Source organism: Cordyceps javanica, chromosome 7 (genome assembly GCF_051103115.1).
Source record: "Cordyceps javanica chromosome 7, complete sequence".
Classification (NCBI taxonomy): Eukaryota; Fungi; Ascomycota; class Sordariomycetes; order Hypocreales; family Cordycipitaceae; genus Cordyceps; species Cordyceps javanica.
In genome coordinates this window covers 310,010-330,625 of record NC_139301.1, presented here as the reverse complement: position 1 = coordinate 330,625, position 20,616 = coordinate 310,010, and the positions used below count along the sequence as shown (strand labels likewise).

General features: G+C 53.7%; 7 protein-coding genes across 7 annotated transcripts; 4 read left to right on the top strand and 3 right to left on the bottom strand.

Moving 5' to 3' along the window:
* Window positions 1-967: 967 nt before the first annotated feature.
* V2A60_009624 (protein kinase family protein) lies at window positions 968-3,350 on the bottom strand (the record flags this gene model as incomplete). The annotated part of the gene is made up of 5 exons (XM_083260889.1): window positions 968-1,464; window positions 1,511-2,104; window positions 2,736-2,871; window positions 2,925-3,227; window positions 3,285-3,350. 5 exons carry the CDS (start codon window positions 3,348-3,350, stop codon window positions 968-970), a joined length of 1,596 nt encoding a protein of 531 aa, XP_083117015.1.
* A 1,686-nt stretch (window positions 3,351-5,036) lies between these two features.
* Window positions 5,037-7,872, top strand: V2A60_009623 (uncharacterized protein; the record flags this gene model as incomplete). The annotated part of the gene is made up of 2 exons (XM_083260888.1): window positions 5,037-5,579; window positions 5,650-7,872. The coding sequence occupies 2 exons, from the start codon at window positions 5,037-5,039 to the stop codon at window positions 7,870-7,872; spliced, it is 2,766 nt and encodes a 921-aa protein (XP_083117014.1).
* Window positions 7,873-8,913: 1,041 nt separating this feature from the next.
* Window positions 8,914-9,621, top strand: V2A60_009622 (uncharacterized protein; the record flags this gene model as incomplete). Its single annotated transcript, XM_083260887.1, has 1 exon — window positions 8,914-9,621. One exon carries the CDS (start codon window positions 8,914-8,916, stop codon window positions 9,619-9,621), a length of 708 nt encoding a protein of 235 aa, XP_083117013.1.
* Window positions 9,622-10,736: 1,115 nt separating this feature from the next.
* Window positions 10,737-11,431, top strand: V2A60_009621 (tyrosine protein phosphatase LTP1; the record flags this gene model as incomplete). Its single annotated transcript, XM_083260886.1, has 3 exons — window positions 10,737-10,875; window positions 10,968-11,059; window positions 11,159-11,431. The coding sequence occupies 3 exons, from the start codon at window positions 10,737-10,739 to the stop codon at window positions 11,429-11,431; spliced, it is 504 nt and encodes a 167-aa protein (XP_083117012.1).
* Window positions 11,432-11,892: 461 nt separating this feature from the next.
* V2A60_009620 (uncharacterized protein) lies at window positions 11,893-12,835 on the bottom strand (the record flags this gene model as incomplete). Its single annotated transcript, XM_083260885.1, has 2 exons — window positions 11,893-12,461; window positions 12,622-12,835. The coding sequence occupies 2 exons, from the start codon at window positions 12,833-12,835 to the stop codon at window positions 11,893-11,895; spliced, it is 783 nt and encodes a 260-aa protein (XP_083117011.1).
* Window positions 12,836-13,561: 726 nt separating this feature from the next.
* On the bottom strand, window positions 13,562-17,158 carry V2A60_009619 (uncharacterized protein; the record flags this gene model as incomplete). Its single annotated transcript, XM_083260884.1, has 5 exons — window positions 13,562-14,361; window positions 14,430-14,564; window positions 14,614-14,779; window positions 14,986-15,481; window positions 16,257-17,158. 5 exons carry the CDS (start codon window positions 17,156-17,158, stop codon window positions 13,562-13,564), a joined length of 2,499 nt encoding a protein of 832 aa, XP_083117010.1.
* A 921-nt stretch (window positions 17,159-18,079) lies between these two features.
* Window positions 18,080-18,668, top strand: V2A60_009618 (uncharacterized protein; the record flags this gene model as incomplete). The annotated part of the gene is made up of 2 exons (XM_083260883.1): window positions 18,080-18,193; window positions 18,252-18,668. The coding sequence occupies 2 exons, from the start codon at window positions 18,080-18,082 to the stop codon at window positions 18,666-18,668; spliced, it is 531 nt and encodes a 176-aa protein (XP_083117009.1).
* Window positions 18,669-20,616: the final 1,948 nt, after the last annotated feature.

Sequence of the window (20,616 nt, the reverse complement as noted above, 5' to 3'; positions counted from 1 at the left end):
CTGAGCAACGTATGTGGATGGTCTTCCCCAAGGGCTGTTTTGCGCCCCTCCAAAACCTGCCTCTCAAGCCTCGCCGCTTCATCCAACCGTCCTTGCTTCCGAAGTATTGATGCTAGGTTGCCCAAGCTAATCAATGTGGAGGCATGATATTCGCCGAGTTTCGTCTTGCGAATCCCCGCAACCTGCATTTCAAACTCTTCTGCTTCCCGCCACCGATTCTGGCTGCTATACGTCAAGCCTAAATTTTGCATAGCCGTCACTGTGGTGAGATGATCTTCGCCCAGCTTCATTTTGCAAGTCTCCATCACCTGCACCTGCAACCTCTCCGCCTCTCTCCATCGGCCTTGTGGCACATAAAGGCCCGCGAGCATATTCATCGACTGTGTTGTAAGGGAATGCTCGGTAGTATAGATACTGGTCAAATTATTCATGTCCCGCGTAAGCTGTGCTTCCGCTTCCTCCAATTTCCCTTGTTTTAGGTAGACATTGCCCAAGTGCAACTCAGGAAGCTGCCCCATAACAGTCAAGTCCGATAGTAGAGGTGATTTAGAAGAGTCGTTGATTGAGCACGGATTATCGATTAATTCCTGGATAGTCTGGAGCTCGTGGTTGCTTCGGTGTAAAATTTCTAGCGCTTTGGCCTGATCCTGCAACACACCGAAACCAAGGCAGTAACAAAGAGCTATCTGCAGATCGGAAGCTGCAGATCGGGGGCTCTTTCTCAAAAGGCATTGAGCTATGTGTGAACGAACTCGGTAGTCACATCGGTAAAAGTCGTAAATAGATCGGGTTATCTAGAAACTATTAGAAAAAGGGGTTGAATAGGATGGCGATAGCTGGACTGTACATCAAATTGATCGCTTAGACTGCTCAGATCAGAAACATCCAAGTTTGTCGGGGCTATAGCACGACCATTGATCCTTCTCCGTCGTTAAAATTAAGGTGACATCTGTCGAGCGAGTCGAGCTTACCATTCTGGGTCTAATATTGATAGAAAGCGCTGTATGCAATCAATTGCTCGCTTCTCTGGATCTTGACTTAGACTCGAAGTGAAGAATTCGCTTATACCTGTTCTCATGTTGACCTTGAAGGCTGTTTCCGACTTCAACAGATCCTGAGCATGTCTCAAAAGGTCCCGCCTCATCGAGCGCAGCGCATATGTAGACCCCTTTTCAGTCTGGGACGATGCTGTTGTTCGGCAAAGGAGTGGCTCAAAGAGAAGCCAGAAGCAGAGCACACCGAAACAATACAGATCTGCTTTGACGGCCCGCCTAGGAGTCCAGCTATCAACATGACCATTGTTTTCTGGCGCATTCCACGGCTCCGATCTAGGCAGAGTGAGAAGCTGGTCTTCGTCCGCGTATCTTGTGGAGAAGCCAAAGTCTATAACCCTTGCGCTGTATCTCCCGCTATCATCTTTGAAGACGAGTACGTTTTCCGGTTTCAAGTCCCCGTGTATGATGTCTTTAGTTTTTTTAGTGCAGCTCATCACAGTGGAGGTTAGACTCACGATTAGAGTGCATGTCGACAATTGCTTTCCCAATGTCCGCGCAAAATGAGAGCCGCTCTTCGAGTGTCATATCCCGCCCGCCATGCCTTGCGAAGTGATACAAGTCCCCTAGATGTGATTTTTCAAATACCAGAACCGGCCACGGCTTGTCATCTTCGCGGGAAATATCCCAGCTAATAGCATGCAGCTGCACAATATTGGCGTGATCCCGCACAAATGGTTGGCTCAAGATGGCGATTTCGGTGATCAGAGCTCGGAATATCTGCGCCTCTGTTTTATTCTGCTTATAACAGGTCTTGAAAGCAAAGCTTGTGTTCGCATTGACAAGGATCTGATGGACAAAGGAAGTTCCACCGCCGCCGATTGTTCCACTTGCATCCCACGCAATGGGTAGGAATTGTATTTCTAGTGCCTGAGCTGTGGCAAGAAAAGATAGAAAATTGAATTTCTCTGCGTCCGCCTCGGATTTAGACACTTCTGCACCTGGTGTAGATTTCCAATGCAAGTCATAGGTTTCTCTGTAGTAGGTTGACATTGTTCGCAGGAGAATAGCAACAATTCTGCCGGGAGCTTTTGAGCGGAAGGTTTCGTAGGCTACAACACTGGACGATTAAAGTCATTGAAAAGAACAAGCGCCCAGCAGGCAGCGGATCATCGGGCACCCATTGGGCTTCTATATGGGGAAGATGTGCGCGAATTAGCCACGTGACAGATACCGCAGGATTGACAGGGAAGAATCTGAGCGTGGTGAGGCTCAGGACCGAGCACAGGAATTGTTCGACTGGAAAGCAGCTGTTCGACAGCGTGCTATTTTGTGCAAGTGAGCCTTGGCTTTGGTTTAGTGATGAACCTCCATTTATGACTACCATCACGAATAACCTACGTCTAAGACGCCCAATCAGAGATCCGCGATGACTCATGTCCACGCCTCCGACTAGCTACTTCTTGTCATTGTCTTGCTCTGGGAAGGCCTCTCTCTAACATGAACAGAAACACCACAGTTGCTACCAAAAGCGGGACTGTGATTGCAAAATAAAGACCAACATATGATTTGTTCCCAGAACCGCCAAATACCGTAGAACTGAAGATGGACTTGTCTTTGTTGTTAGCTTTTCCCTCACGCGGTAATACGGAGATGCACATACGGCTATGAGTGATGCTGGAAGGAACAAGGTTGCTGTCTGAGCCAGTATCTTGACGATGGTAGCATCTTTTACACCCTCACTGGAGAGCCTCAGCAAGTTGGCCGTGTCCTGGCAAGTCTGTTCGGATTGAAGCTGCAGGCTAACGACGCTCGTGTGCATGACAGCTACGGACGCCTGCAGCTTGTCGTTTGCTCGATTTTGCAGTATGGCGGAAAGCTGTCATGATGTAAGTTAAAAGGTCGGAACTTGGAGGCTCATGCGCACCATACTATTTGTGTCATCATTGAAGACGTCTTTTCCAAGTTGACAACTTCATTGTAATGGTACTGAAGATCCGCCTCAAGCATCCCAAGTGTAGCTGCCATACTGCAGTCGCACCGCCCTGACAAACTTTGGAGCAAAGTTCCGTGCAAGTCACTACACTTGGAAAGTACACCACGCTGCCCTGTGATCACGGTCTTGGCCATGACGAGCTTGTCGCCAAGTAAAGCCAGTTTCTGGACGTCCTTGAAGAGAAGAGCATAGTCGTCTTGGCAGACGGTATCGACAGAAGATGAATATACTTTTTCTTCCTATTGATAATTAGTCGCAATAAGTGAGAGCCTCTGCCAAAGTTGGTTTCATCTTACAATGGTCATGACCGTTTGGCGCAGCGATTCAATATATAGTCCCCAATTTCGTACCGCTGCAGACATGATAAACAAGTGTGGTCGGAGAGAAGATGCATCACAATCCTGCATAGCGTTGCTGCTCTCATCCTCGAGCGCCTTTGATATCCGTGTCTCCATATAGTCAGAGTAGTTGAGCAGAAACCATACGGATCGCTGGCTGGATAGCCGTCTCTGGTACACGCCAGTCTGCCTTAGTGACCACGGGTTTCCGCGCTGCCGCCCGTTCAGCTCAAAGTAGCGAATATTGTAGCAAAATTCTCGATTTTCTCTTCTCAGTACAAAGTAGCTACCAAAGACATTTCTCACACCGACGTACCGTAACTGGAGGACGACTGGACACGACAGTACAGGCAGTCGTTTGTCCGTTCCTTGTCATTCGTTCTCGCGCCAAACGTAGGAGCGAGACGCAGAAATGGTGTAAAGATGTGTAAATCATCTAGTACCCTTCGAAATGCTGCTTCAGTGATGGAGAGTTGACTCCACGAGAACGCCGAATGCGCGATGCTGTAATGAGGGTATGAGAAACTCTGCTCACATTTTGAGACATCGGGAGACCTACAATACTAAATGCTGCCACGTACTTCCTCCCAAATACTTGAATGCTATCCTTAGCTTGGTCAAAAGCACTCGAAACAACTGAGAACGCCCTCACCCGTTGAACTCCCTTTGTTACAATTTCATCGCTTGGGATGAAAAGTCGATGGGTAAGCGTCTGCGAGAGCCCTTGTTGGTCATTTCTGTTAAAACATGAGCAAGACTTTGAGCGCCTGCCACTCACCATCTTCTTGTGCCGAACGCAAAACATCAACACCACCTCCATGAGCCCGAAACAATCTAGTCGATTCTCTACTCAGCACGTCGTACCAGAAATCTCGGTCCTCTCCGTTCGGAGCATAGCAGTCTGTATTCAGCAGACTTGCATCGCCTATGATGCGGTCATCTTTGCATTTAATGGGCTCCATTATTAGGGTGAAGAGCCACAATGATGGATGCGCGAGTGGGGTGTGTTGAGTAGACGACCTGGGGCGATTCAATAAGTTGCACCTTGCCGTGATAGTAGGCTGCAGGCGTATTGAAAACTTGTTCAGTCAAAAAAAAAATTGTTGCAAAGAAATCCGCCTCACCCACGTGCCAGTATGCGAGCAGTGAGACGGACAATGACGTGGCTGACAGCCATTGGCATCTGCGGCGGGGTTAGGCAGCCGGACAATGGGCGGGGAAGTTGCCATCCGATCCTTGTGCCGGAGCCTGACTATAAAGCAGCTTAAAACACTCGGTAGTTTATCGCTCGCAGTTCATCCTTGACATTCGGGTTCAACGTGGTCAGTAGCATGGCGCCACAGATCATTGCAAATCGCTATATTAAGCTAGGTGACCTTCAACGTTTGCTGACAACGAAATTTGGGGCAGGCAATTTCGCTATACAAGTACGTCTATAGCATTATCACAAGGAATGTTCTTTGGCTGATCTTGACGCCTTGTCGTTGTAGGAGAATGACGAAGACTACAAAATAAGCGTGCCCACTCCGTTGACAGAGGTGCGTTGCCGGTGTGAAAGTGGCGAGTCGAAATGTGTGCTCACACAAATAGAGCGAAATCGAATCTATTCAAGCCAAATGAGTTTGTGAGACCAAAACATGATCGGTTCGGTGAGCTGCTTGGATCTACAGCACAGCACACGATTGTTTCGCTGGCAAAGCGGCAGCCACCATGGAGGAGCTTAAAGACGGCATAGACGATATTTATTTCGCCAATGAAAATTTTGAAGGCCATCATTTTGTCCCAGAAGCCGCTCTGCACCATCTTGTCTGCGAGTCGCGCGTCAGGCGGGCGTTGCACGAGCTCCAGATTCCGGCCCAGGAGATTATGTATCTGACCGGCTCTATTCTGCGGGGAGCGCGAAAATGTTTCGCGATCCTAGTCTTGATCGGCCGCGGCGCGGCCATCTCCCACTTCTTCCAGCGTGACTCGCTCCAACGATCTTGGCCTGATGATCGCCTACCATACACCCCGGAACTAGTGCAGAGAGTCTTGGAGCAAGGGCCGACAAGCCTGACGGTTCGGCGGTTTCTTGAGAAGCAATGGATGTTTGTCATTCCCGTCTTACAGCGGCACATGATTGCGCGTAGGCTAGACAAGGAGATTATATTGCCTTTTCTCAGCGAGGAATCCATCGGCCGCGGATCTATGGGTACCGTATGGAAGATGAGACTACATCCCGACTGCCACCAGCTGCCGTTGGAAGGGGATATAGTCAGTGTCCCCAAAACACTCCCTAATAAAACACACAATGGCACCTCTAATGCAAAGTCTTCTTTTATAGGTGATACGAAAGCAAATCGAATGTGGAAAGGATATAGACATGACTGTCTTCAATAAAGAACTGGAAAACCTCTCCCTTCTTACACATTTGAACCATCCCAACATTGTTCAATTATATTGCTCTTATCTATACCGGGACAGATACAATCTGATCTTTGCCTTTGCCGACGGTGGAACACTAATGGACCTTCTCAATGGGAAACAAGGCACGGCAGGGCTAGAGGGGTCGCAAACGTGGCTGGCACTGGTGGACTTGGCTTCAGCAATTGACGCTCTGCACAACTTTACTTCACAGGTACTTGATCTCAGCCTATCCGGATGCCACCACGATCTTGCTCCTCGAAACATTTTGATCCACGGCAAGACATTTCTACTTGCAGACTTTGGCCTGTCCAGCTTCAGGAGCGCGGAGCAAGGTTCCTTGACCACTTTTAAGGACGTTCGCGGCTTTTATACCGCGCCGGAATGCCAGACCTTGGATGGCGACCAGGTCCAATCCCAAAAGATCAATAGGGCTAGCGATATCTGGTCCTTTGGCTGTATCCTGTCCGAAGTTTTGACGCATAGTGTCCTCGGGCCGAATGGCGTGGAGCAGTTTCGATCGGACAGAAAGGTTCAGGTCGCGTCCGGCATTGAGTGGCTTCGTTTTCATTGCGGGCCAGGGGTTCCGAACCCGGGAGTGAGCTCCTGGCTGGACAAACTGCGACAATCTGCCGGGCCAGTCTGCGCACACTTGGTTGATTTGATTCGCGAGATGCTTTCCATGGACCCGAGCCGGCGCCCCAACTCGAGCCGAGTATTGACCGTGCTCCGTGCCATAGCAGTGTCATCATTGGCTGGCGCTGTCAGCCAAGTCCTGGACAGCTGCCCCGATGCGAACCGCAAAAGCATCGATGGCCTGCTGGATGACATGCGGTTCCGCAGTTGGTTCTTTGCATTCGATCGGCTGCTCAACGAGGTGAAGCAAAATATGCTCGACAAGGTTGACTTCGACTTTTGCAAAACAATCCAGGCTCTGGAGGAGTTGCGCTGCATCGCGCTGGGCAGCGGCGACGGGCAACCACGGCGGCGGACGATCCTCCAGTATCATCACGCGAGGCTACTCGAGGCGCTCCCGTCCGACTACCGCTCTTTGGCCCAGGAACGCATGGTGGAGCTAGTATTGGAGAGCAACGATGCGCCGCAGTTACACGGGCTGTCCGAGGCTGTCATCAACGCAGGTGGCCAAGATGTAGGAACTCTGGTTGCGGTCAAACGCCTTACAATCCTCTCAAATGAGGGCTCTTTGATCGAGAATGAGCATCTCATGTTGGACGCAAAAGCTGTAAGCGTGGGCGCTGACATCGATATCCACAGCACCGCCGTGCTGGAAAAGACGTCAGAGAAGGTAGTCGTCGAGTGGTTGAGATATAGGGATGTGTGGGCCGATAAGGACATTGGGCCGGAGCTTCGTCGTCGGCTGTCTTCCGTGGCCAGCCTCCTCCACGCCGAAAGCACAGCCAAGATCCCCGGCAGTCTGTCTTGCAAAGGCATATTTCACGATCCGTCACGCCACGCCTTCGGCTTCGTCTACAACGTTCCGGGCGCTGGCGTGCAGCCAGTCACCTTGCACCAGCTGCTCCGGGCGCCAAAAGGCCTGTACCGACCCCTCCTCGAGCAGCGGTTCCGCCTGGCCGCGGACATTTGCCGGTGCGTCTACACGTTCCATCAGGTGGGATGGCTACATCGCAATCTCCACTCGATGAACGTGCTCTTCTGTCCGCGGGAGGGGACGCCAAACGCCAAACGGGCCACGGAGCCGCGCATCCTGGGCTTCGGGAGCAGCCGCCAAAACCGTCCCGACGCCTTCACGAGCGGGCCGGACGACGCCGGCCAGCTCCGCAACTACCAGCATCCAGAGTATCTCGCCCACCAGGACCGCTACAGAGAGGAGTTTGACTACTATTCCGTGGGCATGATGCTGCTGGAGATTGGACTCTGGAGCACGCTGTCAAAGGTGACGGAGTCGCCGCGCTTCCAGAACATGTCGGACGACGAGTTTCGCACCGAGGTCATTCAGAGCAGGGTCTCGCAGCTTGGCATCGCCATGGGAACGAGCTATATGGAAGCGACCCTCGCATGTCTGGAAGGAGGGGTTTCAGATGACGCTGCCCTGTCGGAAGGGCGGACTGGATGTAGGTGGTTTAAGATGGCAGTCATGGATCGCATCCCAGTAATGAAATAGAAGAAGAAGAAGAAGAAGAAGGAGAAGAAGAAGGAGAAGAAGAAGAAGAAGAAGAAGAAGAAGAAGAAGAAGACAAGAGAGCCCAAGGATCCCTTTTTAAAACGCACCTGATGTGTTCTCGATGATAGACGGATCATGACCAGGTATCTATCTTGAGATCTTGCCTTGTCGTAATCTTGCCTTCATAATACTGAGACTCTATATCAGCCACGCTATATGCATTGGGCTTGGTTTGGTGTTGTCAGGGTTAGGGTTAGGGTCATACAAAAACATTCAAATAGACGTCCTCTACGCCTACCCAGGTGCCCACCTCGCTTGCAGAAACAGGATGCGGGTGCATGAGATGGAAAAATTGCTCATACTAGGCATCATTCAGACGACGGCCTGCGCAGTGGTATGAACGGCTCGGATTCCTACCCCTCCAATCCTCGTCATACATGTTTACTTGCAGGTTAGCGCATTGTGCTGCACAAGTCTGGCCACTGTCTCGGCCGTGTCGTCTCATTTCTAGCAACGAATCACGTGTCGCTGCCCAACCCCGGACTATTTGCCCCGCAGTCTGGGCCAATCAGAAGCTCTGACAGCTGGTCCCGCACCGCAGACCAATCAGGACCTCGGACATTTGGCAGCAAAAAAAGAGAAGGAGCCTAGCCAGGAGAAAATTCGCCTCTCTCTCCAGCTGCAATTGGCATCACCTCCTCCTCCTCTTCTTGTGCAGAGGCTTTGGAGCACACCACCCTCCATCTCCCCCCCTCCTTTGCCCATTCTTCATTCATCATCTCTCGCAGCCCGTCATCCTCTGCGTTTCATCTGATTCTATTTCCACATCTCTGCCTGTTTCATTTCCCTTTCTTGACAGACTCTCGACTGGTCTCGTGATTTTTCTTCTTCCCCCTTCCATGGGCTGTCCCGACTGAGCCGAACCTGCTCACGGGCAACCAGCAACGCCACAAACACTAGGCCACGCACGCCAACCACTCGAATCCTGACAGTTTACTTGCTCACATTGTCGACGGGAGCAATTGACGCGCCTCGGAAACAATGGTGCTCCAACATTCTACCAACCACAGCTACGCGCATCCCTTCCCGACCGTCACCCTCGCCTACTTCCTCCGCTACTCATCGCCCAACCTCAACCCCTTCGCTGCCCACGTCCTCAGCACCGATACCATCTCCAGCCATGTCGACCCCGTCACTCAGCGACTGCACACGACCCGGATCCACCTGAAGAAGAGCCGGATGCCGGCCGCCGTCTACAAGCTGCTGCCAGCGAGCGTGACGGGTGGCGGCGCCGGCGACAAGGCGTCGTACATTCTCGAGACGAGTGTCGTCGATATCAAAGAGGGCTGGATGCGCACCGAAAGCCGCAACCTCAACTTTGTGGGCGTGCTGTCGGTGGTGGAGAAGCAGGACTTTAGCATCCCCAGCGAGGCGGCCGGCCGGACCCCGACGCTCGAGACGGACGTCAAGACGTCGGTGATTTTCAAGTCGCACCTGGGCGAGAAGCTTCGGGGCAAGCTCGGGCAGGCGACGGCAGAAGACGGCTGGTTCTCGGGCATCATTGGTGGCTGGGGAACCAAGGGCATCCAGCGCAGCATCGAGACGATGGCGTCGACCAAGACGCAAGCGCAGCTAGGCAAGAGCCGTGACGGCATGAAGATGGTACTGGAGCGCATCCGCAACAACGGCGTGCTGGGCGTTCTCGAGGCCATCCGCCGCGAGCGGCAGCGTCAGCAGCTGGCCTTGTAGACGACCTGACACCGATACATGTATAACATGACGACGCGGGCACACGAGGGAAACTGGCTTGTGTCGGCACAGCCGTTGAAAACAACAGCTGTTTATGACGGATCCTGTATCCATATTGTACACCAACCCCCCTTTCTTATTTCAGCACGGCGTTTTTGTTTTTCGTTTTCTGCTTTTCCCTTCTATGTCGTGCCTGGGATCATGACGAGGGGCTCCGAGGTGGCCGGCCGTGGGGGTGCCAGCCATGCCAAGGAAGAAAACCGTGTATAGCTGCAGCATGCGTTGTGCAGCATCCCCTCTCTTGTATTGAGTAAAGCCAAAAAGTATCTATGAATGATTCAAGGAGTCCAAAGTTATCAGTGCCGTTGCCGTGTGTCTGCCGCTGTACCGTGTCCATGACCAGCAGCAGGGTTTGCATTGAACGACAAGTGGCAGACGGCCCATCGTAAGCCAGCCAATGGTTGTCCGACCATGTCATGGACGTTTGCATTGTGTAGTGATGCTGCTTTGCCCCGTTGGACTCGTGCTCATGATGAATGCAGGGGTGAGCTTTGAATCGACGTGTAACCAAGCAGAGCGCGAGCGGCTCACCGTCTGAAGCGGGTAGTTGGAGCGGAGCAGAAAAAGGCCGCGCCTACCAGTAGTAACTACTCCGTAACTACCTATGCATTGACTCTACAAACCTGTCTTGTTACTACCAGTAGAGGCGGTGGATGAGGCAGGGCCAAGGATAGTCGGGCTGGCCAAGGGAGAGGGAGACGAGGGAAAAAAAAAAAATCATCCATTGGCCAATTTTCGTACAAAGCCAAGGGAGAAGAAGCTCACGTACGGAGTAGATGTGTGACCTCTCCTCCCCCTCCCCCCCGCGAAGCTCCATCCTTCCCTACTGCTGCTAACTAAGGTAGTTGACCTACGGAGTAATTACCTTGACGTATTCGGACAGCTGCCGAGATTCAAACTTGCCGATTGCACCAAACAAAACAACCGCCCAATCTTGCGGCTGCACTTGTCAAGCTTTTTTTTTTTGGCCTTTTTTTGTAAACACTCTTTTCATCTCGCATAATTCTGCAATTTTCAGACGCAACGTCAAACAAAGGAAAAAGAAAAAAAAAATCATGCCCGAAAAGACGGCCGTCCTCTTCGTCTGCCTGGGCAACATTTGCCGCTCGACCATGGCCGAGGGCATCTTCCGCCACCTAGCGCAGAAGCCCGAGTGGAAGGACAAGATTGGCCGTGTCGACTCGTGCGGTACAGGTGAGATTTTCCGTCAGGAGTTGCTATTTTTTTTTCTTTTCCCTGTCCTGTTTTGGCTGACGATTTCTACTTTTACCCCTCCATGAAAATAGCGGCGTACCACACGGGTGAGTCGCCCGACGACCGCACCATGGCGACGCTCGAGGACAATGGCATTACCGATTATGAGCATGCTGCTCGACGGGTACGTTGTATATATATATATACATCTTGCACCCCTTCCTCTGCGTTGCCATCTTTCCGTGTACTACTGCTGACCAAACCCCTCCCCGTCGTTTTGCAGTTTGCCACGTCCGACTTTGACAAGTTTGACTACATCTTCGCCATGGACCGCTCCAACCTGGCCGACCTCGTCCGCCTGCAGCGCGGCAACCCCGACGCCAAGGCCCGCGTCCTGCTGTTTGGCGAGTACAGCGGCACCGGCAAGGCCGAGGTCGTCAGCGACCCCTACTACGGCGGCGACGCGGGCTTCAAGCGCGCGTTTGAGCAGTGCTCGCGCTTTGCCCGCAACTTTTTGGAGGATGTCGTCGGCGGGGACAAGACATCGTCTCTATAACGGGGTAGACGGTCAGGGAAAGGAGGGGCGGTGCGGGGAAATGGAAGAGGCAAAGTTTGATGGTTTTGTTGAGATACCCAGATGAGAATGAGGCGGGGAGTTGAGGAGCATTGGGAAAAAAAAGAGATGTAGACGGTAATTTTCTTGCAGTAGATGTATTGCAGTAGATGTACATAGCTCCCGCCGTTGTGCCAAAAGACAAACTCGAATGGAATTTGAAGTTGGGGACACATGCCCAATCCAGGACAATGTCTTGAAAACATCACATTCTAGACTTGAGATATAAACGATGGATTATGTGTACTGAAATACAATCTATTTATGCATTCATTCACGTCCATCGCAACCAAATAATCCACCATCTTGTGTAGCCACGTACCAGCAAATCCCCACCAAAGACGAGCCGCTTTTTCTTCCCTCTTTCTTCCCAAGTCTGCTCTCCCGTCAAGGTTCTCCCCTTTTTACTCGTACGGCCTCATCAGCTCGTTGGCGCGGATCGTGTCCGCAAAGCCCGGGATAGCCGTGGTGTGGCACCACGGCTTGAGCGCCGTCTCCGTCTCGACGACGCGCGCGAAGCAGCCGAGCCAGCCGCGGCGCGGAAACAGGCGCACGACGGCCTCGCGCGTGTCCGCGTGGACGGTGGCGGCCAGCCCAAGGCCCGGGCCCGGGCCCGGGCCCGCCGCCGTCGCTGTCGCCGTCGCCGGCAGCGGCAGCAGCGGGTGCGCGCCCGCATTGTCGTACACGGTCGCGAGCTGCACCAGCTGGCCCAGCAGGGTGATGGCGCCCTCGGCGCCCAGGTCCTGGTGGCGGAGCACGCACTCGCACACGGCCGCCGCCTGATCCGGCGCCGCGCCGGCCGACTCGAGCACCGACAGCGCCCGCACGCCCCCGTACAGGTCAAACGACATGCGCGTCGCCCGCATGTTGGCCTCGGTCGCGCCCAGGTCGTGCAGGAGGCAGGCGAGCGCCAGCGTCGACGGCGACAGGCCCGTCGCGTATTCCGGAAATTGCTGCTTGAGGATGGTGGTTGCTATTTCCATGCATGTTAGCGAGACGTTGCAATTTTCTTTTTTTCTTTTCTTTTCCTTCTTTTCCTTTTGAGTTTCCACCTCTTCTATTCTTTAGAAACGACCAAAGCAAAATAAAAACCACTGCTATAAAGGACGTGAGTGAGCGCGCGGCTGCCGTACCAAAATAGTACACTCGCATCGAGTGGTTGTACATTTCCTGCGACAGATGCTTCTTCGCGTAGGCCTGCATTTCCGCAACCAGCGGGTCGTCCGACGGCCAGACAACGTCGCAAGGGTCCAGAGGCGCGGGCACAGTGCGATACGGCTTGCCACCAAACAGCTTGCTGGGGTCGAGGGGGACAGCAGTCCAGCCGTTGGCGACAATGTCCGACATGGGTGCGATTTTGCGTGGTGAACGTGGCGAAACTTTGAAGGGACACGGTCAAGCTGACTTGTAGACGGACCAGAGAGATGTTGCGTGTTTGAATGATGAGGAGTAAGAATAAGTTGCAAAAACAAACAAAACTTTAGAGCAGAGTGCGGACCTTGAACAGGTTTTAAGTAGTTGAACTCTTTGGGGAGTCGCTATGTATGTGTGTGCCTGGCTTAACCCCGAGGGTTGTCGCCAAAACATTCAAGGCCAAAGCGATCCCAAAGCGTATTCGCCAAGAGTCTCCATCGACGCAAGTATAGATTGGCAGGCACGCTCTGGCAAAGAGTAAACGCATTACATCGCTTCCCGTCATGCAAACTTAATCTCCGAGCCGGGGTCTGGCGGACGCCATCTCGGGGTTATATTTTAGTGCACGATATAGATCGCGCGCAGAGATTGGCGACTCGGTGATAAGGCTGCCGCCCTGTGTGCAATGCATAAGCAGAATTTCAGAAGCGTAGCCATCGTAATTCCTCCTTTGTCCGAAAACGCTATGACGACACTCCAAACTCGGATAGTTGGTAGAAATTATTGCGTCAGTTGTCGTCTCGAGGGAAACTGATAGCAAGCGGGACAGTTAGTTCCCTCACAATAGCGAGCCCACGCCGTCGACCAGTGGCCCAACCCCAAAGTTGCACCAATAATTGCATTCTACAAACGTTACCGCTAGGCGTAACCAAAATGTGTTCATGACCTGGTCAAATGTCGCAAGACCCTGAGCCCATCTGCGTACGCGTTCCGGCCCATCGTCTTGGCGTGGTCGTCGGCCTCACCCACGACGTCCTCGCTGAGCACGCCAACCAGCCTTGCCACCACCGGAGGAGGCGGTTCCCCCAAAGCGCTGCGGATCCCGGCCAAGATCAGCGCAGCACTGATCGTGGCATACAGAATGGGCCACGAGTTGGTCATTGTCGCCGACAGCGGCTTCAGCGTGCAGTAAGCGGCAACGAGGTCGTCGAGGCTCCGCATCATGTCCTCCAGGTGCGCCGCGCGCCGGGCCGCCCCGAGCGCGCAGGACAGCGCGGAGACGCGGAGTATCTCTGCCCTGCAGTGGTTGATGTGGATCAGCGACACCAGCTGCTCGACGCGCCGGTGGATCGTGCTGGGCTTGGTGCCGCTTCGCGGGCCGTACGGGGGAATGACCTCGAGATTGGCGAGGCTCTGCAGATAGCGTGCCGTTGTGGACGACGGGACGTCGTCGCCCGCGCCGAGCTCGTGGAGCGGCTCGAGCTGCCAGTTCAGCTTCAGCTTGTGGATGGCTCCTGTCCAGGAGCAAAAGGTGGGAAACGTCACGCCGTGGACAATGTGCAGGTCCTGCCGGTCGAGCCCGGCGACAAAACTGCTCGGCCTGCGCCCGAACGCGAGTGATAGGGAAGAGTCCAAGAACCAGATTGCGCTCCAGAGAGGATGGATGGCGGCACACCATTCCGTGCTGTCATTTATATTGACGTGCAGCCCGATGGATTGGGCATTTTGAGCCGTCGTTCCTACAGTGCCGTGTAAGACGCTTGCAACTCTGCGCGACCGGGCAGGCGAGTCAGCAAGGAAAACGTACCAATCAGACTCCATGCCATGCCAGGATTGGCGTCATTTGCAATAACAAGCTCAATCATCAAGAGAGCCTGTATTGTTGCTTCGGACGGCATTCCGAATAGATTTGCCAGCCGCAGGCACTCAAACGCGGCAGCCACTATATGAGTCATGTTAGAGGATGCCTGGTTCGGGACGTGCACGCGTACCGAATACCCTCGCCTTGAGGAGACGATCGCTTGCTGCTTCATTATCGTAGAACTGGCAGCCACATGCCAAGACGCCAAAAAGTACCCCGTACCAGGCGGCGTCCTGAAAGGAGCCCTCGCTGGCAGCTAGTTGAAGCGCCTTGGCAATGCCCTCGTCGCCCAGCGCCTGCAAAAAGTCACAGAATCGACTCTCGAAAACTTGCGAGTTTAACAGAAATGGATAAAACGGAAGTACATTTTGGTCAAAATTGCGATAATACCTTTAATTTTTGTATTTAAAAATTTCGCAATCGATTTACAACGAGTTAGCCGAGAGACCACACCCGGAATGATTGAGTGCAGAAGGAAAAAGTGCTCCCACCTCAGGCAAACCTCCACAGCAGGAAGGGACTCGAGAATGTGCTTCAACGATACATCTCCGGCAAAGGACCAGAGTGATCCGAACGGGTGCAGCGTGGTGCGATTCGTCAGGCCAAATGCCGACTCGATGGATACGTTGCTCGGCAACAGGGGCCGGTCCGGCGCATGGTGGTCAGCGACGAGCGCCCGAAAAAAGCTCGCCGCGCAGTTCCGGCCGAGGTAGATCCTTTCTCTGGTCGTGCCGTCGATCTCATGAGTTGGTTTCAGGCGCCGATACGCGCCGTCCAGCAGCGCAATCGGCCCCGGCCCCGGCCCCGGCCCCGGCGCAGCACTGGCTCGGCCGGTCGCCGCGCCGCCGCCATCGGGCGGGACAGTCCGAACCGCCGTAGGGTGCGGTGGCTGAGTGGTATGTGGGCTGCTTTCTGTGGAATCGCGTTGTCGAGGCGTGGGAAGCTTGGACAGGGACTGCGTCTCGCGCCCGGAAAGCTGATCACTCGGACTTTCGACCCTGCACAGATGGGTGTGGGCGCGCCGCTTGCAGGTTGCGCAGGGCGAACGCCGGTCGCACCGGACTTTGCGCTCACGGCAGGGCCAGCAGCTTACCGGCTTCCTGTTTCTCTTCCTTTTTTGTCGCTGGTCATCCATGTCATGCGCATTTCTTGAGACCGAGCCCGTCTTATTTTTCACAATGTGTATGTGTATGAGAAGGGATAGAAGTCGCAGCGAATACTCCGTAGAGTTAGTGGGACGATTTAACCCCGAGCTCTACTAGATGTATTGCGGCACGGGGTCTTTACTCGGAGTTAGGCCCCGCCTTATATCGCTTGTCTGAGTCGAATGTCTCTTTCTCTCCCGCCCGCCCACAAACGTGGCGTCAACTCATATGCAAGTTTATTTCCGCGACTCGGCATCGACAAGCGACCCAACTGCTTCGGTGCTGTTGAGGCAGGAGAGAAATAAAAATGCCCGCCACAATCGACTACTACTTGATGGTTACCAGAAAAGCAAAATGCTACTGGCGGGGACTATAGGAAGCTGCCTCAATTACCCAGCATTTCGTCATGCATGACAGTGGCATGGCTGCTCGCCAAGGTCATCTTTTTTACAATCATATCGACAGTGGATTTCATTGGAGAAAATGGCGTTTCGATTCATAGCTAGCTTAGCTACAAAATCAAGTAGCGGCTACAAGACTAGTCAATACTAGGCTGCTTTGCTATTCAGATCATACTGGAACTACCACAACGCAGTGATATTCTTTTCGCAGCCCGTGGCCGTCTCACTCCGGCAGACCCGTCTCTCTCACATGAGCGAGGGCACTTTCCGCAGCCTCGCTTGCGGCGCCGCCAAAAGATTTGGCCTCCTCCAGCCTCTTGAGCCAAAACCGCCACCGGTCGATGCTCATCGGGCCCGGCGGCCACAGCCTGCCCTCCCTCTCCAGGGCCCAGCTCGTCTCCTTCCTCGTCGCGCCGTCGACGAGCCGTTTGCCGGCGACGCGGATCCAGACGGCGGCGGCCGGAATCTCAAAGTCCCGGACCACATCTTCCTGCCTCTCGAGCGCGTCCGACAGGCACTCGTACCCCCAGCTGAGCGGGAGGATGCCGTCTTCCGCGCTGCCCGGGGCCGCCGCCTGCGCGTTGACGACGACTCCCGCGCCCGCGACGGCGCAGGCGGCCTCGACGTACGCGCGGTGCACGTGCGCGTCGCGCCTCAGCTCCCTGGACAGCCGGTCTCTTGTGGCCAGCGCCTTGCGCCAGTGCGACTGCTTCCAGGAGTCGGACCACGAGTCGCCAAACGACTTGAGCCCCTTCCAGATCGGGCGGCCGGCGTCGTCGACTCCCGGAACGGCATCCAGCTCTCGCAGCAGCGCGACCAGGGCCGGTGTGTAGTTTTCTGACAGCTCAAAGAGCGCGTCCTCGATGATGCCGAAAACACGATCGCGCAGGTCTGCCTCGGATTCCGAGACGTCTGGCGCCGGGGCGGTCAGGGCCGCCACCGTATCCTTGACGTTGGACTCGCCGTGAAGATACCGCCCGAGCGCGGCTGCTTGGAGAGGGAGCGCGCCAGTCTCGGCCTCGCCATCGACAGGAGCAGTGTGCGCATCCAACCACTCGCTAGTGAGAGGGAGATTGAAGTGGTCAACGTCAACTGACTTGCACGTCATTTCCGCACCGCCGGAAGCCATCGTGAGAACTTGTAGAATGCTCGTCTCTCGCCGCAAAACTACAATATGGAAGCTGGAGATGCTATATTAGATTGCAAAGGACGAGTAGTTGTTTCTCCTTCTCTCAAGAGATAAAGTCAATCGAGACAGATATTGTAGAACCCGGGATGCATGGTGGCGGGGATTCATTTCGCGTTACGTATGCTTAAACTCCAGTATGTTATTAGGCTGCAGATTGAGCTGGGAACCAGGCCTGCTGATGTCATGGTGGGGCCAGCCCGTCGTCTCTTCGATCCACGGATATTCCAAAAAGTATGCCTAGACGGCTGATAGTGTACCTTGCGCGAGGCAGGCCGGCAGCCGGATGACTGGGTATGTAGCCTCGCAGCCTCGCTTGCTTCACCGTAGCCGGGCTAAACGACTGGTGAACACTGTCTCGAGCCGGTAGTTCCAGAAAACCCACAATAGCAGCGCCGCCAGGCTGAGCAGCCGGCCAGCGGCTTACAGAGGCTGCCGAAGTTCCGTTGTCAGATCACCCATCCGGTATTGATCTGAGATCGGCAGGTCTAATTGCTCATCAATGTCATATTCGGAAGTGCCCGGCCGGCCACAATGTAAGCAGCACCGCGGCCATGAGCTAGCTAGGTCGACCAATAGCGTAGTTGCCAGCGACATTGAAGCAAGTTTGTCTGAGACAGCCTGTACAAATGTGTCCAACGCCGGACAGGCTGAGCAGAAAACAAAAAAACCAGAAAATCATCTTACACAGGAAACCGGGCGCTAGGATGTGCGGATTAAAAGCTCGTGGATCTCCGAAGCCGTGTCTACGCAATACATATAAAGCCGTCGCTGCACTGCTTAAACAATTGTTAAAAAATAGAAACATCCCATATCTTAGTCACTTCGATAGTTCTATGAACGACCGTTCGACTCTCTGCCACCATGAAATTCACGCTTGCAGCCTCCTTTGTCCTGTTCAGTCTCTCTACGGCCCTGCCGGCCGAGGACTTCTCCGAGCTTGATGAGCGCGCAGAGCCATCAAACGCCCCCATTGACGTATTTGAACCTTTTGTCTGCCCGCAAGACCAGACCGGCTAACCGTAATGCTCTCTAGTGGGACGGCCCGAACGCGTCCGCCAGTGTCAAGTGCGGAAAGAATACCTACGACGGCCACGACATCTACCTCGCCACCCAGCATGCCGTCAACCTCGGGCTTCTGAGTCCGCCAGAGACCCGCGGTGCCAAAAAGTACCCGCACCCTTTCGACCACGACGACAGCAAGGGTGTCAAGCTGCACTTCCCGGCGCACTGCCCCGAAAACGACCCGCACAGGCAGGAGTACCCTCTCGTCAAGAACGGGCCGTACAATGGCGGCAAGAGCAACAAAAAGTACGGCGACGAGCGCGTCGTCTTCTACTACGACGGCAAGGCTCAGGGCGTGGACGGACACCCTTTGGTGTATTACTGCGGCCTCATGACACACGAAGGTGCCGCAACGGGGGGCTTTGTTCAATGCCCTAGCGGAAAATAAGTCTGAGGCTTGCCGCGGAATAGATTAGGACTGAATCGAGGATTACTACGAACGTTTCGTAATCTATCAATTAAAGTGTGATTGGGAACTGGGTTATGCTACTTTATATCTCCGACCCTTTATGCAAAAGCTGTTCCTGAGGTACCAACGAACCCGCCAGGAAGCCTACCCCGGCCGAGTCCATCACGGCGTTCGGCTCACGCAGGTAGCACACAGACCCCTACGAGACATGTACGGCTTGCAGCAGCATCTTGCTAGATTGTATTGCCTCCAGCTTTTATGCAGGTCTCTCTATTCATGACCGCAACACCAACTGAGAGGTCAACCGAGTGTAGTTTGCGGTGCGGTTGTTAACGAATGCCACCCGTTTCGCCATATATATAAAGCCCACAGGCAGCACGAAATCGAACCAGTATCTCGGTAGTTATAATGCCCGTGAAACCGCCGTAAGCGCAACCAGGTCAGCGGTGGCGAGTGCCGATGTCGGAAGGAAGGTCAGATTTTGGCCGAATACCACATCTGCAGGCAGCCAGAGCGATCAGGCTTGAACAGAAGAGCCGTGTGTATGGAAAAAGTACGAAATGCATGCAGAGATTGAGATGTACTGATCCTTTCCGACTGCTATATGCCACGAAACTACCAAGGGAGTATTAACATAGGCAAGCAGGAGGGAAGAGAGAGGAGGAATATCTTAATTAATTAGAGAGCTATCGTCTACCTAGGGGTATTACTATATATATATTAGTTATATGGGAATATTTCTCCGGTTCCGTGTACCGGTCTCAACATCTAGGTCTGTGAGTTTAGTATTACATGAGCAGCTCTACGACTCTGGCATCGTACTCAAGACTTCAACGATTTTATAAGCGTCTTGATGAGGCAAGCCGGTGCCTTGCCAACGCCATTTCCATGCTCGCGCCCAGCTTACGTCTCGGGCATCGTCGAGCTCCAAGACAGGCAGTGCATTGAAACACAAAATTGGCGTAGTCCATTCAATTGTCGTAGTTTTCTACAGTAGCCCAGCATTCATGCATATATGCCTCATGCAGCATGCAGCCACCTGGTCAGGCGGACTGTCAGGCAGCTTCGCTACTGCAGCACCCAAAAGTAGCTTGCCACCTCTGCCTCCGCCTCGACAGGTGGCAGAGGAGGAAGGGGCTACAACGAGTGGTCGGGAGAAAGTAATACCAGCAGTACCGGGTCCGCATCGGTAATGTATATGCTATGTATATGACATGTATATATGCTATGTATATGACATGTATATATGCTATATGGTAGGCATCTTCAAAGTTAAGGGTGCGTATATGAAAGAAAAAGTAGAAGAAAATAAATAACGGAAATAAAAAGCATGAAAAAAAAAGATCAAGATCAAGATAGAGAACAAAAGATCTCGCTGTGAGCCAGCCGCAGCGTCATCGTAGTCGACACACATCTTCGCGGCGGTCAGGGCCGATGGATGCTAGCATTTTTCTACTTGTTCTCCCCCTCCCTCTTCTCCTTCTTCTCTCGAAGGTGCAGAGAAGGAGTGAAAGCCTGACCAAGACGCATGCGAGAAGAGGCAGCGTGTCATTGGCGGTGCAGTGCACGAGGCCGACAGCGACGGCTAGGCGTTCTGCCGCTTTTTGCCCCGCTCTGATCTACAGGTATTTCATGCCGACCATGTCTGAGCAACCTTTCCCCGCAACTTTATCTGCCGTCGATGGAATGGCGCGCCAGAGGGGTTGCTCGGGCGTGCTGTGGGGTTATAGTAACTGGCCAACTACCTCACGAGCCAGAGTAAGAGGCAGGCGAGCGAATTTAGGCGAATCCAGGCGAACCAAGGTAAATGAAGGAAGTACAAGGCAAGCAGGAGGGTCAGACCTACGTGCGAAGAACACCCAGACTCGACAGATTGCAGCATTCGGCGAATCCAGGTGGAGCAATGCGCAGCCAGGCGAACCAAGCT